The sequence below is a fragment of the Pectinophora gossypiella genome, chromosome 29 (assembly GCF_024362695.1).
Source record: "Pectinophora gossypiella chromosome 29, ilPecGoss1.1, whole genome shotgun sequence".
In the NCBI taxonomy this organism is placed as follows: Eukaryota; Metazoa; Arthropoda; class Insecta; order Lepidoptera; family Gelechiidae; genus Pectinophora; species Pectinophora gossypiella.
Window position 1 is genome coordinate 1506167 of NC_065432.1, and position 25839 is coordinate 1532005.

Below are 25839 nucleotides of genomic sequence, written 5' to 3' on the forward strand. Positions count from 1 at the left end.
GTGACGATGTTATGGATACCACTCTTAGTGATTTATGTATTTAGTTTTATTTTTAGTGTGCTTTAAGCAATTTTTGTGATTTTTAAATTAATGGCTCCCGATTAACAGTTGTAGGTACATAAGTTGAATTTTGTTGCGATGCCGCGCAGGGGTGTTTCTTCTATAATATGTTTCTTCAATAAAACATCTGAATATCTTCAATTATCTTTTATTACTTTCCCTTAAAATATTCTTACGAAATCCACGTTCTATATTTAGTCAGTAAAGTGCCATAGAGTATACAGCCTAATTTATTTATAAGTTTTGTATGGGTGGACTGGTCTCAAGTCTCAACAAATTTTCAGCCTACCAGCCCAGTAATAACTTTTGCATGTATTTGTTTTAATAAACGTGTTTGTATATAAACGACTTTAATTACATATATCTACTTACATTACTTATATATTTATACCTACATAATATTCCTCATTCCTGTGGTTACAACCCACTGAGGTCAATGACTGACCTTAACAACCTGCTGCCATAGTTGCTATTGAGCCCCCACAGACCCCTCGTACGTGAAGGGTATTTTTTTTTGGATGTTTCTAAAAGCCTATGCTCCATTCATGCTCCATTTAGGAGCAGTTTTTAGAAATACTTTCAGGGTTTATGACAACCTCATGTGTTTATTATTCTTCGGTGAAGTTTTAACAACTGTAACAATATCGGTCGATTTCTCACTTTGATTTGACTGCTTTTATTTTTTCACCTAGCTAGCGGTACACATCCTTAAGAATAGTTATAAAGTAAAATAAAAGGATTATTAAGAAAGAGATAGCGACAAAATGATGATTTCTGAAGTGAGGTAGAAAATCTAGAAAAATGTACGAAATGGGTCGTATCTCCTACATAACATAAAGAGCCTATATACGTCCCACTGCTGGGCACAGGCCTCCTCTCAATCAACTGGAGGGGGGTATGGAGCATACTCCACCACGCTGCTCCAATGCGGGTTGGTGGTGGTCATTCTAAACCGTAAATAATCGCTGAAATTACATGGGGGTGTTTCTGGTAGCTAATGAGCCCCTCTATCTAATTTTTCATTTTGAACGTGATCTTCTGGGTCACCCTCTATATCTGTAGAATCTGTAACCTGTTATGTATACTTAATAAATAAATAAATAACACTTATATAACAGATAATTCGAAACTTTTAAACATAGTATTATTTTCTATATCTGTGCCATACAGTAAGGAATGCTTGTGCGTAACCATTTGCATTGCAAAGTGGTAAATGCTATAGAACCATTAGTAACATATATATTTGGGCGCAATCAAATGCGCAATACACAATCAATAAATTAAATCTCAAAAAAATAAGATTCGCGCCATTTTCAAAGAAAGTTTTCAGTAACAATTTTGAAATGTGATGGCGTTCACGCCTAGGCCTGTGTTTCTTGATGGTTTCTTGTCCCTGAATAATCCATTTGCTTTGGGTTGGCTTTGGGTTCCTGCCAGAAAATATCACAAGCGCTGATTTTTGTCTGTTTCTGTCACGGCAAATTTCGCACAGAAAAGACAAGGACAGAATATGTTGTTATGCCTATATTTTACTTGCATTTCCTATTATACGACTAAATAATAATGATATAAAACTGACAACTGCGTAGTTGCGCTCTCTTTCTTTATTGCATGAAATTATTTGGAAATGAGAGATAGAGATATTTCCATATTGATTCTTTTGAATATAGTTGTTTGTTGTATGTCGGCTAGGTTATTGACGGTACACTTCCCGAATTCCTTTTATTTTTATTGAAATAATCAGATTTTCAGACACGATATGAGTTATTTACGCGTTTCTGTTATTTTCGAATGATAATTTACGTGCGATAAATGATACGAGTAGAATGGAATATGTGTTTTATTATTTGTGTTAGTCGTAGGAATTTCGTAACTTGGTATTAAAATCTGCGTTTCTTTTGTAAATTCTTTGTTTTAACTGTTATCAAAATGCGGTGTTGTGCTCTTGGCTGCAAGAACGACTCCCGGCACATGTCCAAGTCTCAAGGGATCACATTTCATGTGTGAGTAATAGAATATTTAACATGTATTTATCGTTATGAAAAGTTGAATGTTGAAGATGGGTAGATACTACAGGGACACCCAAACAGTACGTAAACCCAAACATTGATGAATGTCTAAGAAATACATTCCTACTTTACTGAGGGACTTTCCAAGCTACATTCCATAATAATAATATAGGTGGCAATGTAAAGTTGCTTTCCAATTTGATGGATAATAGACATATTTTATGCATCTTTTATGTTATTCTTGGATATAAATGACGACCCTTGTTATTACACCCAGGCACAACACATCTTCCACCCATTATTATTCTGATAAAAATAATGAGAAGCTGTATAGCATCAACATAATTCTATAAATAATCTGATCCCCTATAACCCCTTCAAAGAAGGTGTAATTTTACTATGAGACTTTTCAAAGTAGGAAGTAAAATTTTGGTACATTAGGAAAGGGGTTACCCCGAATTTAACACAAACCATGGTATAAGAAGACCAGGTCTGCTCAATCCTATGACAAGCCGCCATTGCTAGCCCATTGATGACGTATGTGTTACCATTAAATTGGTATCTCCAACATTCCGAGGATGTAAAGTTTATTATTAAAAATTAAGTGAATTACTGACTAATGTATTTAATTACTATTAATTGTCACATATATAAAAATCATTAAAACTGTACGTAAATCTTGTGCTAAATGTTCAAAATTTCTTTGCTAAGTAAATATAAAAACAATGGTTGTGGGTAATTTATTTTTTTTGTTGGTTGACGTCAGCTGGGCTAACCTGAAATGTTAACTGTCACTTGTGTACCTGGTCTTCACCATGACACAAACGAAGAAGCTAAAATGTTAAAAGCTTTACATCTATTGGTTTTTTATTTCAGTTTTCCAGTGGAGCCAAGCTACCGTTCATCGTGGATGCATGCCCTCGGCAAGAAGCAGTGGAAGCTGAAAGAACGTAGAGCGGTTTGCTCTGACCACTTCCTCCCTGAAGACTTGTACGAGACCAAGAGTGGTCTTCGGAGAGTACGGCCTGGCGCTGTGCCTATAGTTCTGCAGGTAACTTTTACTTCTATTACTGTTGCTTCTATGCTGTTCTGGGAGCAAATAAAAAACAGAACACATTCAGCTGCTTGTCTTCCCGGGCATGTCGTAAAAACCGACAGAGGGATTGTGTCCTCTAACATGATGGACTAAAGTTATGGGCGATAGGCTAATCCCTTATCACCATAAGGTTCATCATATCCAGCTTACGGCATCATATCAACAGTGGCTGCAAGTTGTCTTTGATTACTTGTGGCTCTGCCCACCCCATTAGGGATTACGGGCGTGAGTTTATGTATGTATGTAACTTTTACTACTTCAACATACTTCAAACTTCAACCCTGACAGATAGTTTTTGTTTATTTTGTGAAATGTGACGTCACACGACGCTCAATCATGGCCGCCCGTGTTTCGGGTCTTGTAATACACAGATAAAAAAGTCGCATTTTTTTTATAAAAATATGTATAATATCTTATTAAGAAACTGTACCTACCATTTTTAAGGCGAATAAATGAATTATGAATTAAGGCTTTTTCGCGGGAAACGGGACAGTTGCGTTCTTCATTGAATAATCTAAATAATTAATATGAAGCGGTGTTTTGTGGTTAAAGTTAGTCGGAAGACATTCGCGAGTGTTATTATATCGGAGTATTCAATAAACAAAGTGTATCTGCCTATTTTCGCTTCGTGCCAGGAAGCCGCTTCATAACTCGAAAGTTTATGCGGACTTTTGAGTTAATTCGTTTGGGGTTCGGAGTAGGAGTCTACTCCGAGGGTGGGGGCTTAGGTTTCATCATCATCATCTTTCATCATTTTATCAATCATCAAGAAAAAAATACGTAAGACATGGCTGTATGGGCATAGTTCCCTTTGCCTTACCCTTCGGGGAGAACCAAAACAAAAAAAAATATCTTATTAAAAAATAACTATTGGATAATTATCGTTAAATGATAAACTACCATATTCGACATATTTCATATTTTATTCTTACTACTGTCAAGAAGCCAATTAATCTACTACTTTTAAAAGCACACACTCACACATGCATATGGGTGTTTGTGTACACATACATTTTTTATAACATAACATAAACATAAACAGCCTATATACGTCCCACTGCCGCACACAGGCCTCCTCAATCAACCGGAGGGGGTATGGAGCGTACTCCACCACGCTGCTCCACTGCGAGTTGGTGGAGGTGTTTTTACGGCTAATATCCGGGACCAACGGCTTAACGTGCCCTCGGAAACACGGAATCATCTTACTTTTTCGGACAATCAGGTGATTCAAGCGTGAAAGGTCCTTACCAAACAAAGCAGTCTCACAAAGTGATTTCGACAATGTCCCTATCGGGAATCGAACCCGGACCTCCAGATCGTGAGCGTAACGCTCTAACCACTAGACCAAGGAGGCTGTTCTCCATATTTTTTATAATTGATAATAATTATGTGCCTTTTTTTCTAGGATGTTTCTGTTTGTGAGTTTGGACAGCCAGCTAGGGTGATGGTAAAAAATCATTTTTTATTATGTAGCTCATAATTTACATTCTTTTCAGTCAAAAATAATTATAAAAGAATACAATTTGTCAACTTCTTCTATCGTGTGGGCTGTGAGGCGGAGTACCAACCTCATCAACCCTGCTGTCAGGGTTACTATTGAGCCGCCAAAGGCCCCTGACATGGCTCATTTATCGACTACTTACTTACATCAGTAAGTAGTGACCGGGACCAACGGCTTAACGTGCCTTCCGAAGCACGGATCATCTTACTTTCGGACAATCAGGTGATCAGCCTGTAATGTCCTAATCAAACTAAGGAAAAGTAATTTTTATGGATATGTCCCCACCGGCAATCGAACCCAGGACCTCCGGATCGTAAGCCCAACGCTCAACCACTGGTCCACTGAGGTCGTCAACTAATCAGAAACATAAGTAACTTTATCACATCCAACTTGTGCTGATGTTAGCAAACTCTACAATAAAACGTAAATATTAGTAACATACCCAGTTTTAATCAGTAAATGTTAAGTAGCTCAAATATCACTCTTATTACGGAAACCAAATATTATTACTACAAATTATAATAAGAAATATTAATACAAAAGAATACAACAAAAAGTCTTTCAGTTTTCGATCGTGATCTGCAATCGATGGTAAACACATCACCATACCTGGTGCTTCCCGCTACCTTTGCAAGTGTTCTGAGCGTGACCTGGGCATCAACTGACACTTCCAATGGGAATTGGCTTCAGACGCCAAACTTCGATTTCTTAGTCGGTACGGTCACGAGATACACTTTGGTACCATATCGGCGTAGGTTGAAAATCAGTGTTGCCCTCTGGGTAAATTTCCACTGAACCCTGGCCTTTTTGGGTGAGCTGCGGCACCCGTATACCTTTATGTTTTCCAACTAAATATTAATGTGTGTATATTTTAATGTTGTAAATGTGTATGTGTGTCGTAGGTTTTACCTAAATAAACTTTTTTATTATTATTATTATCATGTCACATTAACTTTTTTGATAAATTGAACTGTAAGTCTCACTAAATGACAAATATGTTAGTGCGACAGAGTCCTAAAGTGGTTACATTATATTGCTCATGACTGTACTGATGAAGTGTCAAAAGTACTGAAATTGAAATCATTCGTTATTGCTTCCCGCTAGTTGGGTAATAAATAAATAATTTATTTACATATAATTTTCTTCGTCAGGTGTGCAGGATATGCCTGGTGACAGACAGCAAACTGTTTGCGATAAATAAGTACAAACTAGAGCAGGCCTACCAACACCTTACAGGGTTGACAGTGAGTATTTAAACATCAATCAATCAATCAATCAATAATACTTTATTGCACAACAACATATACAAAGGACATAAACATACGAATAAAACATAAGCACAATAGGCGGCCTTATTGCTAAACAGCAATTTCTGCCAGGCAACCTTAGCAAAACAACAAACATTTAAAACATTTACCGCCTTACCATTAAAAGAAAAACAAGTGGAAATAGATGACATCATCTACCCAGCATTATACCGTTTTTCACAGGGTCCGATTACGTAACCTGAAGATTTGACAGGTCCGGTTAATTACAGAAGCAACTATCTGTCTGACCTTCAAACCTGCGAAGGTAGAAACAGCCCAATACAGGTTAGGTCACATACCTCCGAAAACCGTCTCCACCCCACTGTCATTCGACGGATCGGGTTAGACGTAGGATCAGCCTCCCGCGGCGCCATTACGTCATCGCAGAAGGAGACCGCGATAAGGCCGCAAATTGTGCCTTTCTGTATCTTGTGTCCATCGTGGTCAATAAAGTATTTTATCTATGTATCTGTCGTGGCCAGATCGTAAAATTGATCATTTCGTGATGTGGTCGACCATTTCATGAAATGGTCATATTTCATGAAATGGCCAACTTAAGTTGACCATATCGTTGAAACGTCAACGTTTAATGATATATCAATCAACGTTTGGCCATATCGTTAATGTAGGCGGTGTCCATGCTATGTGATGTAATAAAAATGCGAAGAGTCGATTCATTTCTTAGGTTCAAAATTATGTACCTATTCGATATAGAAAATTGAACAATAACATTGATTCATCGATTATAATATCAATCAAGTTTTAAATATAATCGACACCAGCGCCACTATCGGTGGATAATGTTACTAATTTTACGATATGATTGCCAACGTTTGGCCATATCATGAAGTAATCATGCATTTGGTTGCTCATATCGTTAATCGTTTTGTGTTCATTGATCTGGCCAAACTACGTCATGATGTGGCCAACGAATGATATTCTATTTCATGAAATACGACCATTTACTTGTTTACGACATTAGCTTGTTTTAATCTGACCCGTAAAATCATGAAAGCTTTAAATGAAAGAGAAAGAATTTGTTTTATTTTTTGATCTGCAAAAAGCATTTGATTTTGTTCCACATGGTCTTCTCCTGCGTAAATTAGAAAATTACGGCATTAGAGGTTTAGCGCTAAGTTGGTTATCTTCCTATCTCCAGAACCGTAAACAGTGTGTTGAGATAGTCAATATTAATACCGAAAATATGATGTCCTCCTACAGATCTTCACAAATGATCAACGCGTATGGAGTCCCACAGGGCAGTGTCCTAGGACCATTATTGTTCTTACTATTACTTTGCACACACACACAAAGATTTGTTTAAGACATCAGGGGAGATCCATGGGCTAAATCTTAGAAATCCAAATAAACTAAGACAGGAGTTTACTCCTAGAACTACAGTTTATTATAAAAATTGTCATTCTATGTGTGTGAGAACATATAACGCCATTCCGTCCTATATTAAAGAGCTACCCCATCTAAAGTTTAGATCCCAACTCAAAAAGTGGTTAAAGGGGAAGCAGTTTTATAGCATAAGTGAGTTTTTCAGTTTGTAAATAGGTTTTTTTTTTCTTTTGTTTCTTTTTTTTATATAGATAAGTGTTTTTGTAATATTTTTTAGTAGTTATTATTGTATGTCACAACATGACTAAATGTGCTGAGCGCTATAAGCTTTACTTCCATCGATATACTCACCACATTTATGACAATAAATTTAATTTCATTTCATTTCATTTCATGAAATGATCGAGCACATCATGAAATGAACAATTCTATGATCTGGCCACGACATATCTATTTATAGGATAGAATATAAATTGTTTATTATAAAAGGACGCCACACACAAAGACAAGACAATAACATCACTTAAAATTTTTCACAAAACAATTGTATTTATTGTTGTTTTCAGTTGAATCAAGACGACAAATTACCACAAATGTTGTGTCCAGAGTGCGCGCAAAGACTTCTCAATTACAACAAGTTCAAAAATAAGAGTCTAAGGGCCAACTCCATACTGAATGAACTAGTGAAGAAGCAGGACAATGTAAGTATTGTAACATGGTATAAGAAGAAGACCAGGTATGCTCAAAAGTGACAGCTAACATTTCAAGGTTAGCCCAGCTGACGTCATCCCACCCTGCGTTGCCATTTCGTAAAAAGTAAATTACCCACGTCCAATTTTTAATTTACTTTGCAAGGAAATTTTGTATTTTTAGTAAAATATTTATGTACAGTTTTAATACATACATACAAACATACATAAACTCACGCCTATTTCCCACCGGGGTAAGCAGAGACTATAGAATTCCATTAGCTTCGATCCTGACACACTTACACACACACACACAGTTACAGTTTTAATGATTTTTATATATGTGACAAATAATAATAATTAAGTACATTAGTTAGTAATTCACTTTATTTTCAATAATAAAATTTACGTCCTTGGAATGTTGGAGATACCAATTTAATGGTAACACTTACGTCATCAATGGGCTAGCAATGGCGGCTTGTTATAGGATTGAGCATACCTGGTCTTCTTATGGCTTTTTGGCGGGAACGGGAACGGGACAGTTGCTTTCTTCATTGAATAATCTAAATAATTAATACGAAGTGGTGTTTTGTGGTTAATGATCGCATTAAGTTAGTCGGAAGACATTCGCAAGTGTTATTATATCGGAGTATTCAATAAACAAAGTGTATCTACCTATTTTCGCTTCGTGCCAAGAAGCCACAAAGTTTATGCGGACTTTTGAGTTAATTCGTTTGGGGTTCGGAGTAGGAGTCTACTCCGAGGGTGGGGGCTTAGGTTTCATCATCATCATTCATCACCTTTCATCATTTCATTAATCATCAAGAAAAAGAAATACGTAAGACATGGCTGTATGGGCATAGTTCCCTTTGCCTTACCCTTCGGGGAAAACAAAAATAAAAAATAAAAAAATTGGTCTTCTTATACCATTTGTGGCTTTTCGGCGGGAAACGGGAACGGGACAGTTGCTTTCTTCATTGAATAATCTAAATAAAAAAAACGTCAGACATGGCTGTATGGGCATAGTTCCCTTTGCCTTACCCTTCGGGGAAAACCAAAAAAAAAAAATATACCATTTGTTTGCCTATTTTTTCAGCTTTCATTGAAGAGTATAAAATCAATAGATAGACATAGCAATTATCTGTCATCCACATTAGCGCCTAAAGTGTATAGACCGGATCATTTTGATTTGCACATACAAGACCCACGTGGAGATGTTGTTGTGGTGAAAGATGAATCCAATGAGGTGTATATAAATGAAGAAGAAGACTATGCTGATGATCAAATGAAAGATGATAAATTCGAAGAAGAAAAGGTATGTAAAGAATTTTTGTTTTTAGACCACTTACCTATGCTTAGGGAAACTCACATACATAAACATAAACAGCCTATATACGTCCCACTGCTGGGCACACGCCTCCCCTCAATCAACCGGAGGGGGTATGGAGCATACTCCACCATGGTGCTCCAATGCGGGTTGGTGGATGCTTAGCTTATTAATATGCTTATACTTTATTTTTCATACTTTTGCGACACAATTTTTTTAAGAATTTTCCGACAAGAAAATCTACTTGATATCAATCCAGAATCATGGTCTGAATCATCCCCCTCAGTATTTGTTACATTGTCACTAACACCCTATCTACTTCTATGGCTACTTGGGTATAAGTGACATCGTAACAAATACTGAGGTGGATGATCCGGCTCATTATTCTGAGTTAATATCAAGTGGAATTTTTGATCGTAAAAGTATAGAATTGAAAATAATAAAATAATAAAAAAAAACATGAATTTTGCGACGGAAAATTCCACTTGATATTAACTCAGAATCATGGTCTGAATCATTCCCCTCAGTATTTGTTACGATGTCACTAACACCATGTATGTTTTTTCAGCATTCGTTGAAGACTATAAAAACAAAAGAGAGAGATAGTCGCCTGTCATCTGCACTACCGCGTAAAGTATATAACATACAAGGCTCGCATAGAGACGTTGAAGTGAACTTAGAAGTCGATGTCGTGAAAGATGAATCCAACGAGGTGTTCATAAATGAAGAAGAAGATTTTGCTGATGATCAAATGAAAGATGATAAATTCGAAGAAGAAAAGGTATGTAAAGAATTTTTGTTTTTATACCACTTACCTGTGCTTAGGGAAACTCACATACATAAACATAAACAGCCTATATACGTCCCACTGCTGGGCACACGCCTCCCCTCAATCAACCAGAGGGGGTATGGAGCATACTCCACCATGGTGCTCCACTGCGGGTTGGTGGAGCTGCTTTACGGCTAATAGCCGGGACTAACGTGCCCTCCGAAGCACGGAATCATCTTACTTTTTCGGACAATCAGGTGATTTAAGCCAGCAATGTCCTTACCGAACAAAGGACCGTCTCACAAAGTGATTTCGACAATGCTCCCATCGGGAATCGAACCCGGGACCTCCGGGTCGTGAGCCCAACGCTCATCCAATGGACCACTGAGGAGGTGATGCTATGGTATGTTAGTGTGGGATTTTGGGTTTGCTCAATTAAACAGTCAAGTACGGTTCAAACACTTATTTTTTATTTTAACCTCCGCGTATTACACCACCATCGTTTTCCGTCCGCCCTCCGCTCTCTTCCCCTCTCCTTCCCTTCTCACTCCTATCACTCTCACTCATTCACACTCCTTCACTCAATCTATCATTTCTCTATGCATCCCTTCTATACTCTATACCTTCTGTACTACTCATGTTACTCGTCTACTACTCACACAATCATCTCAACTCACCTGTCACTCACTCAGCCACACGCCTACATTAGTATTTACTATTTAATTATTTTATGTTCCATCCAAGGTTTCTGAAGATGTACCTGAAGAAACAATTGCTGAGGAGACGGAGCAGATGGATAATGATAATGACTTAGACCATAACTATGCAGCTACGTACAAGGATTCCGCAGACTCATCGGATGACAGCGAGCCGCTGGAAACGAAAAGGATGAAAAAGAAGGTGAGAAGTTTCCTATACAGGAGGGTTAATGCTGGGGCTGGCTGAAAATCGATATTCTTAGATGGAATATGACTGCATTTCTGACGCTTCCTGGGTGGTTAAAAAGGCTGCATCGAAGCAATTCATCTAAGTAAAGCAATATTGCAATTTGTCATTTGCGCATGTTTTTAAAAGTAAATGCGCAATGCAAACAAATGTAAAATAGCAATATTGCTGAATACTGTACCGATCCGCTAAACTGAAGTGGGCGGGACATGTATGCCGTATGCATCCGGAAAAGTGGGCCAAAATTACAACTGATTGGGCCCCACAGGGTCGTCGACGACGAGGTAGACCACGACGACGGTGGAGGGACGAGCTGGACGCCTTCCGGCACACCTGGCGGAACGATGCTCAAGACAGGGAGGGTTGGAAAGAGAAGGGGGAGGCCTTTGCCCAGCAGTGGGACATTAATTAGGCTACAGAAAAAAACTGTATCGATGGCTCGCTCTCCGCTTCTGCAACCGTTGACGTCTGCACCCGTAACCCTGAGCAAGGGTTCTACTTATACCCCGTAGGTGTGGGTCCCTATCCGAACTCAGCCACCATCTCACTCCGGCCTACTGAGATCAGAGGCGCCCACACCCGCGGCAAGGACGCGCCGAACAGGAATTACCCCAGTGGTGGGGCCAGGTTAATCGTCTTTATGGAACCAAATTTCAAAAAATGGCCAAATTGTGAATGCTTTTCTATTACTCAGAATAAAGTGTAGGTAATAATAAGTCCGACATTTTGTCACGTTTTTCTATGACGTCACAGTGTGCTTTTTCATACAAATTCCGTAGTAATTTCGTGTTTTGACGTTTAGTAAAAAGTAACTGATTTGACTAGTTGGAAAGTAGCCTATTATGTATATTGTGCATTTCAAATACATAATAAAATATATCATAGGTAGGCTATGACTGCAGTTTGACTCTTATTTGTTCTGTAAGGGATCTTCCTTGCGACGCTAAAAATAATAAAAATAACTTAAAAACAAAAAAAATATGCCTTAAAAATTGACGAAAGAAAGTTAAGTTTTAAGCCAAAGTTGGTATCATTAATGTCTTTTTTTTTTAGGTTAAGCCGAAACCGAAGTTCCAAGAGGACACAGTAAAGAAAGTGAGGAAGAGGCAGGCGAGCAAGGAGCCCGCGGAACCCAAGATAGACAGGAGGAGGAAACCATTCCTGAACGATGACCTCAACGAGACGCTGTTCACAATCACGGACCTCACTTTTGAAGAACAGGTAAGAATAACACACACCGGCACTCTCTCTCTCTCTCTCTCTCTCTCTCTTTCTCTCTCACACACACACACACACATACGCACGCACGCACGCACGCACGCACATATACACCCTCTCCCATACCCAAAATAAATCTCATCATGTGATGAAGAATGTTTTTTTTTTAATTTGCAGGTCGCGGAAATCTTGAAACGACAAGAGAGTGCTAACTATAAGAACGCTATATACAAATGTACGGAGTGTTTCAAGGGATTTTTGGACGAAGACGCCTACAATGGACATATGAGTCGACATACTAAGGTGAGTTTTACATGTATGTGGCGGAGCCGACTAGTTGGCCACCTAGTTCCGCCCACATGCAACAGATGGCACCACATTCAATAATGCAGTCTTCAAGCAGTCCTGAAACGCGCTATCGAAGTTTACACAGCAAGACGCATATATACAACTTCCAACATAACACAGTTAGATCGTCGATCCCTAGTCACACTAGCGGGGTATTATGCTCAGTTTGGTATCACGAAAACATCCTTTGGCGGCAGCACATCCTCAACGCCAAACCATCCTTGCATCCTTGTATAAAATTTATTTACATTCACATTTGCAACATTACAGATATTATAATTTGAAACATAACAATAACTTAAAACTACTTCATATTGGCCCCGATTTCTGCAGACACCTCCTAATTTATTTTAAGTTATACCCGTCATTTTCTTATCCGCCGAAAAGGAAAGGGACGGATGATTGTCAACAAATTAATTTTAAATCGAATGAATAAGCTGGGCGACAAAAATAGTCTATAGGTGCTGTCTACTTAATTCTGTTGAGTTATTGGCCGATGTAAATTTTTAGACGGTTGTTTTAGATTTCTGCTTAAAATTGAGGTGTGTTCGTTAAATTTTATGCCTGTCGATTACCCGTCCCTCTCTTTTTCGGCGGATAAGAAAATGACAGGTATAACTTAAAATAAAATTAGACGGCGTCTGCAGGAATTAGCCAATGTATTACTTATATTAAGTATATTATTGGACAGTACTAACAGGCATTAAGGGTTCGAATACTTTTACACATTCACTCAACAAACATACAATCAAATGTTACAATGTGTTTATTTATTTATTTAGGTACACATACAGCAATACATATGAAACTTTTACAGACAGCATTATAAATAGAAAGATTTGGTATACATACTTGCCATTTATATGCGTACCAAGCATTTACAGTAAATGAAAACAAACTACCGACCTAAGGCCGGTCATAGGATGGGTGACCACAAAAAAAAAGTTTTCATCTCGAGCTCCTCCGTGCTTCGGAAAGCACGTTAAGCCGTTGGTCCCGGCTGCATAGCAGTCGTTAATAACCATCAATCCGCACTGGGCCCGCGTGGTGGTTTAAGGCCCGATCTCCCTATCCATCCATAGGGAAAGCCCGTGCCCCAGCAGTGGGGACGTTAATGGGCTGATGATGATGATGATGAAAACAAACTATATTAATACTAAACTATATAAATAAACTAAAATATTTATCAGATATGCGATATTTCTTTATGGATTATGCGTTATGACAGCGATCTTTATCCCTAAAGAACGACATGCCCATACTATTCATGACCCATAACCCACATTATGTATACTATTCATGTTATCCACAGGACTGCGGAGATTACAAGTGTGACATCTGCAAGACTCACTTCAAACACCCCCACGCGCTCAGGAAGCATATAACGGCGCATCACACACAGAGGTTCAGTTGCAACCAGTGTCTTTATGTTACTACACATCGGTGAGTAGTTACATTACATTCAAGAAGTCTATACTTCGAAGATTGAAGTCGTCACTTTGAGCATTGCAGTCATCACTTCAAGCAGTGAAGTCGTCACTTCAAGCATTGAAGTCATCACTTCAAGCATTGAAGTCGTCACTTTAAGCATTGAAGTCATCACTTCAAGCATTGAAGTCGTCACTTTAAGCATTGAAGTCTTCACTTCAAGCATTGAAGTCATCACTTCAAGCATTGAAGTCATCACTTCAAGTATTGGAGATTGAAGTTAGCACTTCAGCCATTGAAGTCTTTACTTCAAGCACTGAAGTCAGTACTTCAACGCACGTATAGAAGAATCACCAGAGGTTTAGTTGCAACCAGTATCCTTATGTTACTACACATCGGCGAGTTTTATCTGGATTGAAGTCAACACTTCGATCATTGAATTAAGCACTTCAAGCTATGAATTCAATTATTAAATTTGGATCTTCGAACGTAGATAATATTTTATAGGTTATTTAATGATGAATTATAAAATTTTGTCGTAAATTTAGTACTTAAAGACATAAAATGTACATAAAATTAAAATTACAATTAATTAAAACATTTTAAATTATTGCACAAACATTGCAGGCTAAAATACCACCCTCTCTCGTACCTGGTTCAAAGGTGCCCATGATGATGTATTTATTTTACATTTCAATGGTTACTTACTAGATTATTTTTGTTTCAGACAAACGGCAAGGCTACACGAGAGATGGCATAAAGGTACGAAATACCAATGCCCACACTGCCCGGAAGAATTTGTGTGAGTATTTTTTTTTTGCCGGTTGAACTACGATCAGTCAACAGACTAGTGTGGCGCACCAAACTAGTTGACCAACTAGTTCCGCCCACTCGCAACAGATGGCGCCACCATTCAATAATTCAGTCCTGAAACGCGCTATCGAAGTTTTCACAGCGCGACGTATATATACAACTTCCATAAAACCTTTGTTGGATCCCTAGTCACACTACTAACTTATGGCTAGCGGGGTACTACGCTCTGTTCGGTATCACGTAAACATCCTTTGGTGTCAGCAAACCCTCGCAGCGCATTAAGGTGGCGTGACTGGAAACTTCTTCCATCGTGTGGGTTGTGAGGTGGATTACCAACCCCATCAACCCTGGTGTCACGGTTACTATTGAGCCGCCAAAGGTCCCTGACATGACTCATGTAACGGCTACTTACTTACATCTGTAAGTAGTAACCGGGACCGACGGCTTAACGTGCCTTCCGAAGCACGGATCGTCTTTCGGACAATCAGATGATCAGCCTCAATATTTGCAACATTTAAAACACATAGCAACGGGTTCTTACCGCGTTTAAATCAGGGATATGAGACTCCCGATATTTTGACACTGTTGCAAGTGCCATTCATGGGATGACTTAAACTGCCGATATACGTCCCACTGCTGGGCACAGGCCTCCCCTCAATCAACCAGAGGGGGTATGGAGCATACTCCACCACGCTGCTCCACTGCGGGTTGGTGGAGGTGTTTTTACGGCTAATAGCCGGGACCAACGGCTTAACGTGCCCTCCGAAGCACGGAATCATCTTACTTTTTCGGACAATCAGGTGATTCAAGCCTGAAAAGTCCTTACCAAACAAAGGACAGTCTCACAAAGTGATTTCGACAATGTCCCCATCGGGAATCGAACCCGGACCTCCAGATCGTGAGCCTAACGCTCTAACCACTAGACCAAAGAGGCTGTTATGATAGGGATGACTTAATGTATTTGCAACATTTGGTTTTCAGCAAATTCACAACATACATGGGCCACGTTCGCATCAAGCACCCTTCAGACTTCGTCTGTCAGCTGTGTGGGTTCTCATTCGTCAGCGAGAAAGGGATAGAACTCCACAAGAAGCTCAAACACAGACTCCATAACGACGAGGTATGTAGGGTCGGTGACCTTGCTCATCAACCCTGAGGAAAATAAACTCAAACATAACATAACATAACAAATACTTTATTGCACAAACAGGAAAAAACAAAATACAAAAAGAGAAATAGAATTAGTACAATAGGCGGCCTTATTGCTAAGTAGCAATCTCTTCCAGGCAACCTTTAAGTATAGGAGATATTGAATATTAGGTAATATAGCGGGATAGTGCAGCATGGGAATACTTGTGCATATAAAAATAAATACACTTTTGACTACATAAACTACATAATAATAATACACATAATTATAATTGTTATAATAAATAAATATCACTACTTAAACTACTACATATACTATGGAAGAAAAGGAGTAGATAGATTATGAAGATGAAGAAGAAATAGAGGTAAGGAAATGCGCCTTGACTTGCCGTTTAAAGGACTCCAATGACGAAGCTCTCCTAATGCTTTCAGGCAGAGAATTCCACAATCGGACAGCTTGCACCGTGAAAGACTTGGAGTAGAAAGTTGAGGAATGGGAACTCAAACATCATCTCCCTAGCATTATACCATTTTTCACAGGGTCCGCTTACCTTATTATTGTTGCGTATGGCAGAGAAAAATATAATATCCTGCGTGGGTCATATATCCAGGTTAAGCTCCCCTAACCAAGTCTCTGCCGCATCACACAATGCAGCTCAGCTATGCCACCTGGGAACCGGTGTAGAAGGCACTCGTTCACTATGTGAGATAAGGTTTGGTTCTGGTGACCACATTCACAGGGTCCGCTTACCTAACCCGAAGATTTGACAGGTCCGGTTTTTTACAAAAGCGACTGCCTGTCTGACCTTCCAACCCGCGAAGGGAAAACCAGCCCAACACGTTAGGTCACATACCCCAGAAAATGCATTTCTCGGGAATGTGGGTTTCCTCACGATGTTTTCCTTCACTGACACACACGCTGAGCACGTGATAATAATTTATAATCCAAACATGCATTCGAAAACAAATTCGACAATCATTGGTTTAGGCCTGTGCTGGATTCGAACCTGCGACCTCAAAGTGAGAGGCAAGCGTTCTATCAACTGGGCTATCACGGCTCGTTAAACTCAAACCCAAAAATATTATATTTTATTCATTAGATACCATAGTTACAATTTTTACAAAGATTTGTTAGTAACTAGTGACACCGTAACGAATACTGAGGGGGATGATTGAGCTCATTATTCTGCTGTTTTTGAGCTTATTATCAAGTGGAATTTTCCGTCGCAAAATTCATGTCTTCTTGTTTTTTTAAGTATTATCAATTACTTATACTTTTGCGAAAGAAAATTTTACTTGAAATCAACTCAGAATAATGATCTGAATCATCCCCCTCAGTATTCGTTACGATGCCACTTACACCGCATCTTGATCTTGAAGGCAGTCTCGATGCTTCTTCTTCTATCGTGTGGATTGTGAGGTGGATTACCAACCCCATCAACCCTGATGTCAGTTATTACTGAGCCGCCATCATCTTACTTTTGGACTATCAGGTGATCAGCCTGTAACGTCCTGACCAAACTAGGGATCACAAAGTGATTTTTGTGATATGCCCCCACCGGGATTCGAACCCGGGACCTCCGGGATGAGCCCAACGCTCAAACCACTTGACCAGAGAGGCCGTTTTCGAAGCTGAGATTAGTTTATTAACACCAGCCTGTATATCCACAGATCCCAGAGGATGGGCCTCTCTGTGAGTTGTGCAATCTCCGGTTCGTGTCCTCAGAGGCTCTCAGGCAGCACATACGAGTTTCCGCCAGGCATAATACTACAGATAAGTAAGTTATTCTAAAACCTTTTAAAGTATTTCCTTGTACCCGTTCTGTGTTTGTGTATGCCATAAAGTGTTATTCATTCATCATCAGCCCATTAACGTCCCCACTGCTGGGGCACGGGCCTTCCCTATGGATGGATAGGGAGATCGGGCCTTAAACCACCACGCGGGCCCAGTGCGGATTGATGGTTATTAACGACTGCTAATGCAGACGGGACCAACGGCTTAACGTGCCTTCCGAAGCACGGAGGAGCTCGAATAAAGCTCTACCTACCCCTTTGGGGATACAGGCGCGATGTTATGTAGTTGAGTTTGTGTTATGTTTGTCTCAGGGACCAACGTGAATCGAACAAGCCTAAGAAAGGTCGCAAATCGAAGGAAGCTAAGGAACGGGAGAGGAGGGCAAAGGACAAGAATATGAGGGAGTTGGAGGACAAGCGAAGGGTGTACCCTAGCCAAATGAGGAAGGCTGAGGGACCCATACCCTGCGAACAGGTGGGTGCATCTAAACAAAATTTAAATTTTAAAATAAAAAAGAAATTAAAATAAATTAAATTAATTATTAAATTATTAAAATTAATTTAATTAAAAATTAATTATTATTTTAAATTAAATTAAATTTTTCCGTATTAAAATAAATTTAAAGCTCACGTGAAGCTTACTTTATGCAAAAAAGCTTATTACGAATCTAGGTCATTTCGCAAGGTGTTATAGCTGAGGAGAAATGACAAGAAACTGCAACAGCAACACATTCAATACCAGGCATTTTTATCATTTCATCATCATCAATTTAAGAGCCACGCTCTTGTCGGTGCAGCATTTTCCATGATAAAAAGTAGCATGGAAAATGCGTAAATGATAAAAAGTAGCATGGAAAATGCATAAATGATAAAAAGTAGCATGGGAAATGCGTAAATGATAAAAAGTAGCATGGAAAATGCGTAAATGATAAAAAGTAGCATGGAAAATGCGTAAATGATAAAAAGTAGCATGGAAAATGCGTAAATGATAAAAAGTAGCATGGAAAATGCTGCACTGACAAGAGCGTGGCTCTTAAATTGATGATGATGAAATGATAAAAATGCCTCGTATTGAATGTGTTGCTGTTGCAGTTTCTTGTCATTTCTCCTCAGCCATAACACCTTGCGAAATGACGTAAATTCAATAATGTTAAATTGACCTTCAACAAGTTAATTTATGATAATTACGGTGAATAAATTTGAGGAGCTCGGTGGCGCAGCGGTAAACGCGCTCGGTCTGCGATTGTTGAAGTTAAGCAACTTTCGCAAAGGCCGGTCATAGGATGGGTGGCCACAGAAAAAAAAAGTTTCATCTCGAGCTCCTCCGTGCTTCGGAAGGCACGTTAAGCCGTTGGTCCCGGCTGCATTAGCAGTCGTTAATGACCATCAATCCGCACTGGGCCCGCGTGGTGGTTTAAGGCCCGATCTCCCTATCCATCCATGGGGAAGGCCCGTGCCCCAGCAGTGGGGACGTTAATGGGCTGATGATGACGGTGAATAAATGATTCTGATTTCTGTGTCAATGCCGTTAAACCACTGGAGAGGTGAAAAAGTTTTGCATAAGTTGGTTTTGGTCCGGCGCAGTGCGGCATGCAGCTGGAGGACTCCCGCGCATACCACGGCCACTTCCGGCGCGCGCACCCCGACAAGAACCGCACCAACTACCCCTCCATGAAGTCGCCCTGCATGTGCGAGGTCTGCGGCAGGATGTTCCAGGTATGAATACACAACAGGCAACAGGTGATTCTCAGTATCAAGTGGGTTCTAATCCCGGCGGTGACAAATCACAAAAATCACTACCTAGTTAGGATATTACAGGCTGATCACCAGATTAAAACACATAACAACGGGTTCATACCGCGTTTAAATCAGGGATATGAGACTCCCGATATTTCGACACTGTTGCAAGTGCCATGATCACGGGATGACTGATGAGATTGGAGTGGAGTAGGTAGATCCATAATTAAAATATCCATAGTTTAAATATCGGGAGTCTCATATCCCTACTGTAAACGCGGTAAGAACACGTTATTATGTGCTTTAATTATGATAATAACCGCGTAAACTTGAAACAATGATCACCAGATTGTCCGAAAGTAAGATGATCCGTGCTGGGAGGCACGTTAAGCCGTTGGTCCCGGTTACTACTTGCAGATGTAAGTACGTAGTCGTTACATAAGCCATGTCAGGGGCCTTTGGCGGCTCAATAGTAACCCTGACACCAGGGTTGATGAGGTTGGTACTCCACCTCACAACCCACACGATAGAAGAAGAAGATTATTAATCATGGTCTGAATCACCGCCCTCAGTATTTGTTACGATGAGTGACCTGTACAAGTCTAGCTTCTTTTCCCCAGCTATACAGGTTGTGAACTGCAGTAGTTTTAGGCGGATGAGACGTTCGTTATGTAAAAATTGACGATTCAAAGTGTAACTATGTTACCTACTGAATGAAGATATTTTTGAATTTGAATTTGATGAATTGCTTCGGAGTGGCCTTTTCAACCCCCCTGTACGGTCACGAGCATTAATATTATGTATACACTTTGGTACCATGTTACATTAACTTTTTTCGCAAATTGAACCGTAAGTCTCATTAAATGTCAAATATGATAGTGCGACAGGGTTCTGAAGTGGGTACATGATATCACTCATGACTGTATATGTTTTTACAATAAGATTCCCCTTGATATTCAGAATTTGCCTTTCAACTGTTTTAAGACAGTAGTTTAACAAAAACTTTACAAAATAGGTTATTATAAAGTTAGTGATTATTTAGAAGATATGAATGCATGGGATTAACTGTCTGAGAACTGATATTAGGCAGCTAAATTACTCAATTGTATAAACATTATTGTTTATTTTTTTTTAAAAGAACGTCTAGGGCCCTGTGCCGAGGTTTTTCTTGCAGCTTCTTTTCCCCGGCTATACAGGTTGTGAGAAGCTGCAGTAGTTTTATGCGGATGAGACGTTCGTTATGTAAAAATTGACGATTGAAAGTGTAACTGTTACCTACTGAATAAAGATATTTTTGAATTTGAATTTATCCTCAGAGCTACGCGCTCCTGAAAGACCACACGTGGACTCACACAGGCGAGAGACCGTTCAAGTGTGACGCGTGCGGGAAGTGTTTCCGCATGAAGCAGAGGCTGGTGGCGCACAGGCGGGTACACTCGCAGATGAAGGCGAGCTACGCGTGCGAGCTGTGCGGGAAACACTTCTCCACGCAGAGCAACCGCCAGAGACATATGTTTGTAAGTATTCACGGTCTACAAACTACAATGGCCCCGATTCCTGTTGACGCCATTTAATTTTATTTCAAGTTATACCTGTCATTTTCTTATCCGCCGAAAACGAAAGGGACGGGTAATCGACAGGATTATAATTTATGGAGTAAACGTCAATTTTAAGCAGAAATCTAAAACAACCGGCTGAATACTTTACATAGGCCAATAACCCAACAGAATTAAGTAGACAGCACGTTAAACGCGAAAAGCGAGATGCCTATTTTATTCGCAAGGGTTATTCATTCATTTTAAAATTAACTTGTTGTCAATCATCCGTCCCTTTCCTTTTCGGCGCATAAGAAAATGACAGGTATAACTTAAAATAAAATTAGGTGTCTGGAGGAATCGGGGCCAATAACCTTTTAATTTATTTATTTATTGCATGTCACATGGTATTACAGTTCTTATAGATAAATATGTACAAACATGTGACACCCTGTAAGGGCACCGCAAAAGTAGATGGATGACAGACATTATGCATCTTTTATCTTTGTTTCTGACTTTCCCAACTGGGCACCCTCAGGCCTGTTGTCTTAAACGTTGTACCGGGTGAGAGCCCTCAGCGCTCTCCATTTGTCCGGCCAAGTAGTTAATGCCATCTGCGGCAAATCTACAATAAGTCACGTCAAAAAAATTAATAAATGTCTTCAATAAAACTATCTAAAGTGACGAGAAACACGTACTGTATTCTATCTTTACATAATTTTCTAAATAAAAAAAAAATATTAAAATAAATTAAATTAATTATTAAATTATTAAAATTAATTTAATTAAATATTAATTATTATTTTAAATTAAATTAAATTTTTCCGTATTAAAATAAATTTAAAGCTCACGTGAAGCTTACTTTATGCAAAAAGCTTATTACGAATCTACGTCATTTCGCAAGGTGTTATGGCTGAGGAGAAATGACAAGAAACTGCAACAGCAACACATTTAATACCAGGCATTTTTATCATTTCATCATCATCAATTTAAGAGCCACGCTCTTGTCGGTGCAGCATTTTCCATGCTACTTTTTTTCATTTATGCATTTTCCATGCTACTTTTTGGAGATTTATCGACGTCAAGCTATACTATTCAATATTCAATATTCTTTATTTGCATTAGCCGATACCGGCAGACACCTAATTTTATAAGTTATACCTGTGCTGAGTGAGGCCCTTTTATCTCAGGACGTCCACCACCACCTTATGGTCATTTCGACAAACATCCGTCTTGCTTTTTTTCAAATCAAATCAAAATCTTTATTTGTGAATACAGGTATACAAAAGGTGTTACATAAAGTTATTACAATTGTAATTGTTTTAGTGGAAATTTGACATGAGACTTTTTTTTGTGTGTGGCGTCCTTTTATAATAAACTTTTTCTATTCTATTCATTTTCTTATCCGCTGAAAAGGAAAGGGACGGGTGATTGACAACTGTTAATTTTAAAATGAATGAATAAGGAAAAATGAATAGCGAATCAAATAGGTATCTCGCTGGTATGCAATCCGTTTGACGTGTGCTGTCAACTTAATTCTGTCAGGTTGTTGGCCGATGTAAAATTTTTATGGGGTTGTTTTAGATTTCTGCCTAAAATTGACGTGTGTTCCATAAATTTTATGCCTGTCGATTACCCGTCCCTTTCTTTTTCAGCGGATAAGAAAGTGACAGATATAACTTAAAATAGAATTAGATGGTGTGTACAGGGAGATTAAAAAACTAAATAAACGTTTTTATTATTAAAAAACTCGCATCGAAGCAATTCATCTAAGAAAGCAATAATGCTATTTGACATTTGTTTGCATTGCGCACTTACTTTTATATGCGCAAATGTCAAATTGCAATATTGCTTTTTTAGATGATTTGCTTCGGTGTGGCCGTTTTAACCCCCAGCAATAATAAGGCAACAATCGCATTATAAAACTTACATTATTTGTATTACAGATCCACACTGGCCTAAAGCCGTTCAAATGCGAAATGTGCGGTAAATGCTTCAAACACGCGAGTGAGAAGCGAGCCCACATCACATACGTGCATCTGAAGAAGCCCTGGCCGAAGAGGAGTCGAGGGAAGAGGAGGAGCGACAGTAGACAGGTTGGTATTCTATCGTGTGGGTTGTGAGGTGGATAACCAACCTCATCAACCCTGGTGTCAGGGTTACTATTGAGCCGCCAAAGGCCCCTGACATGCTCATGTAACGACTACGTACTTACATCAGTAAGTAGTAAGGATCATCTTACTTTCAGACAATAAGGTGACCAGCCTGTAATGTATGTTTTATTTTATTTATTTATTTATTTACACAGACCAAATTATTATCATGTAGCGGCGCGCTCCGCGCACGTCCGCACTCTTCGATAATTAGGTATTTCGAAATACCTAATTATATGTACAAAATGTGTACGCAACTAGTCGTAGGTTTGCACAGTATAAAATTATTATCTCCCAATTAAAATAAGTATAATTTAAATCAAAATTTGCAGTACGCGCATGCGCGGCGCAATCGTTCCTCTGCGCCCGCGCGTCGCTTTCCACCCCGGAAACTTTGCGCGAGCGATAAATACGACCGGCCTGACCGCGTCTCGGTTTTGCTCGTCGCGGCGTCGAAGAGTGCGGACGTGCGCGGAGCGCGCCGCTACAATCATTACAGGCATATCTCCCAATACAATAATATTTTAATGTCAATAAACAAAAAAAAAACTTACTTATGTCAACTTTAGAATAAAAATAACATTCATAGCATAACATAACAATAACAATAAATTACACCTATCATTTTCTTATCCGCCGAAAAAGAAAGGGATGAATTATTGACAACTGTTAAATTTTAAAATCAATGAGCGAATGAAACAATAAACCGGACGTATCAAATAGACGTCCCGCTGATATGCAACCCATTTGACGTGTGCTGTCAACTTAATTCTGTTGAGTTACACGGAACGTTACATAATTTTTCATACGGTTGTTTGAGATTTCCGCCTAAAATTGAGATATGTATACCCGTCCCTTTCATTTTCGGCGGATAAGAAAATGACAGGTATAACTTAGGTTTAAAGAAACTTTATTCTCATTAAAGATAATGAATCACTTACATGAGAAGGAGAACTTAATTACATTAATAATTAACTTACATACATACATACTTAGACTCACGCCTATTTCCCACCGGGGTAAGCAGAGGCTATGGAATTCCATTTGCTTCGATCCTGACACACTTCTTTTGCTTCCTCCACATTCATCAATCGCTTCATACACGCACGCCGGTTCAGAGTAGATCCTACTGAACCTTTTCTAAGGACATCTCCAATTTGGTCATTGTAAGTCCTTCTAGGTCTTCCTCTGCCAGCCCTACCAACAATTTTCGCTTTATACACACACACACACACACACACACACACACACACACACCTGTACCTATACCTAATAATAAGCAAAATCTATAAATATACATATATAAAAACAGTAAATAATAATTTAGGAGTAACCACACTGACGTTCATAATAATAACGAAGATTCTGAAAAATATGCAAGGATTTGGCTTGTTTGGTTTGTCGATATGTGTATAATCTATCTCTTTCTCTCCACAGGGCACGCTCCCACCCCCGTCGGCGATCCCTACGAGTGCGAGCGAGATGGACATAGTGCCACCCCTGTGGCCCACATGTGACCCTAAGTTAGACCATATGAATGACATGATGCATAGAAAGACGGAGAAGGATTGGAGACACTTGCGGTGCGGAGCTGAAGGATGGAACGAATAAGATACATAAAGTCAAGCCCGTCATCCCTAATGGGCTGGGCAGAGTAACCAGAAAACTAGCAGCCACTTTTTTTTTTTGAGTTATATCTGCAATCAGTAAGCGTCCGTTTGTGTTACTATGAGCAGATGAGCTGAAGGGGAACTTGACTTTATGAGAGACATATCCACTGACATATCCTCAGCAATTAGCAGGGGACCTGCTTCAATAATGAGGTGATTCAGAAACTTTAATCCATTTCCGTCTCCATGATAGGCCGTCTTTTAAGACGACGGATTTGGTTCATTTGCAGGAGCTCCTGAGCGAGGTGGTTGGGATGTTGCTCAAGGCGAGTTCTGTAGATTTTGCTCAGGTTATCAATCTCTTGTTTGACGGTGAGAACATTTAAATGGTGATGAATTTAAAGCAGCCACTGTTGATACGAAGTTATTTGGACATGATGAACCTTACGGTGACAAGGGATCAATACATCGCTCATAACCCTTAGGCCGGGTTTCCACTGACGCGGATATGGGCGGAGAAGAGCGGAGATGTGCGGATTTGACCAATCACAGCGTTCGAGAGAGCGAAAAACGAAGACGCTCTGTCACTCTCTCCCTCACGGTGATTGGTCGATTCCTGCACATCTCCGCACAGCTCCGCGTTAATGGAAACTCAGCTATAAAATGAAAACACGTAAGTTCCTTTTTGATAAATTACATTCGGATGACATTTTTATTAACAAAATCTTTTACGGAGTAAAGTAGTCAAAAATTATTTGAAATAAAATATAACTAAGTTTTGTTGAAGAAAACGAACAAAACCTCAGAAAAAAAAGGCACGGAAAATGTCGCTTCTGTAATTTTACAGAAGAACCTGAAGAATTGTCAGGTCTGGGAAATCCCAGACCGGTAAGCGGACCCTGTGAACGGGATAACGCTAGTGAGATCATCACGTGGTTTTCACCTTAAGCCGACGTTTACCCTGGTTCATCATGTTAGAAAGGGCACAATTATTTTTACCTTTGATG

General features: G+C 39.3%; 1 protein-coding gene across 3 annotated transcripts; it reads left to right on the forward strand.

Moving 5' to 3' along the window:
- The first annotated feature begins 1749 nt into the window (after positions 1-1749).
- Positions 1750-25674, forward strand: LOC126379390 (zinc finger protein 354A-like). 3 transcript variants are annotated; one of them, XM_050028124.1, is made up of 19 exons: positions 1750-2063; positions 2946-3120; positions 4571-4612; positions 5818-5910; positions 7884-8018; positions 9103-9321; positions 9902-10114; positions 10847-11002; positions 12101-12268; positions 12443-12568; positions 13926-14056; positions 14769-14843; positions 15836-15974; positions 17675-17781; positions 18110-18272; positions 19382-19513; positions 20851-21051; positions 23016-23165; positions 24660-25674. In XM_050028124.1, exons 1-19 carry the CDS (start codon positions 1990-1992, stop codon positions 24831-24833), a joined length of 2673 nt encoding a protein of 890 aa, XP_049884081.1. In that variant the 5' UTR covers positions 1750-1989; the 3' UTR covers positions 24834-25674. The 3 variants fall into 3 exon arrangements, with proteins under 3 accessions (XP_049884081.1, XP_049884082.1, XP_049884083.1); XM_050028125.1 differs by having other exon boundaries at positions 9103-9252; positions 10046-10114; XM_050028126.1 differs by lacking the exon at positions 9902-10114.
- The last annotated feature ends 165 nt before the right edge of the window (positions 25675-25839 follow it).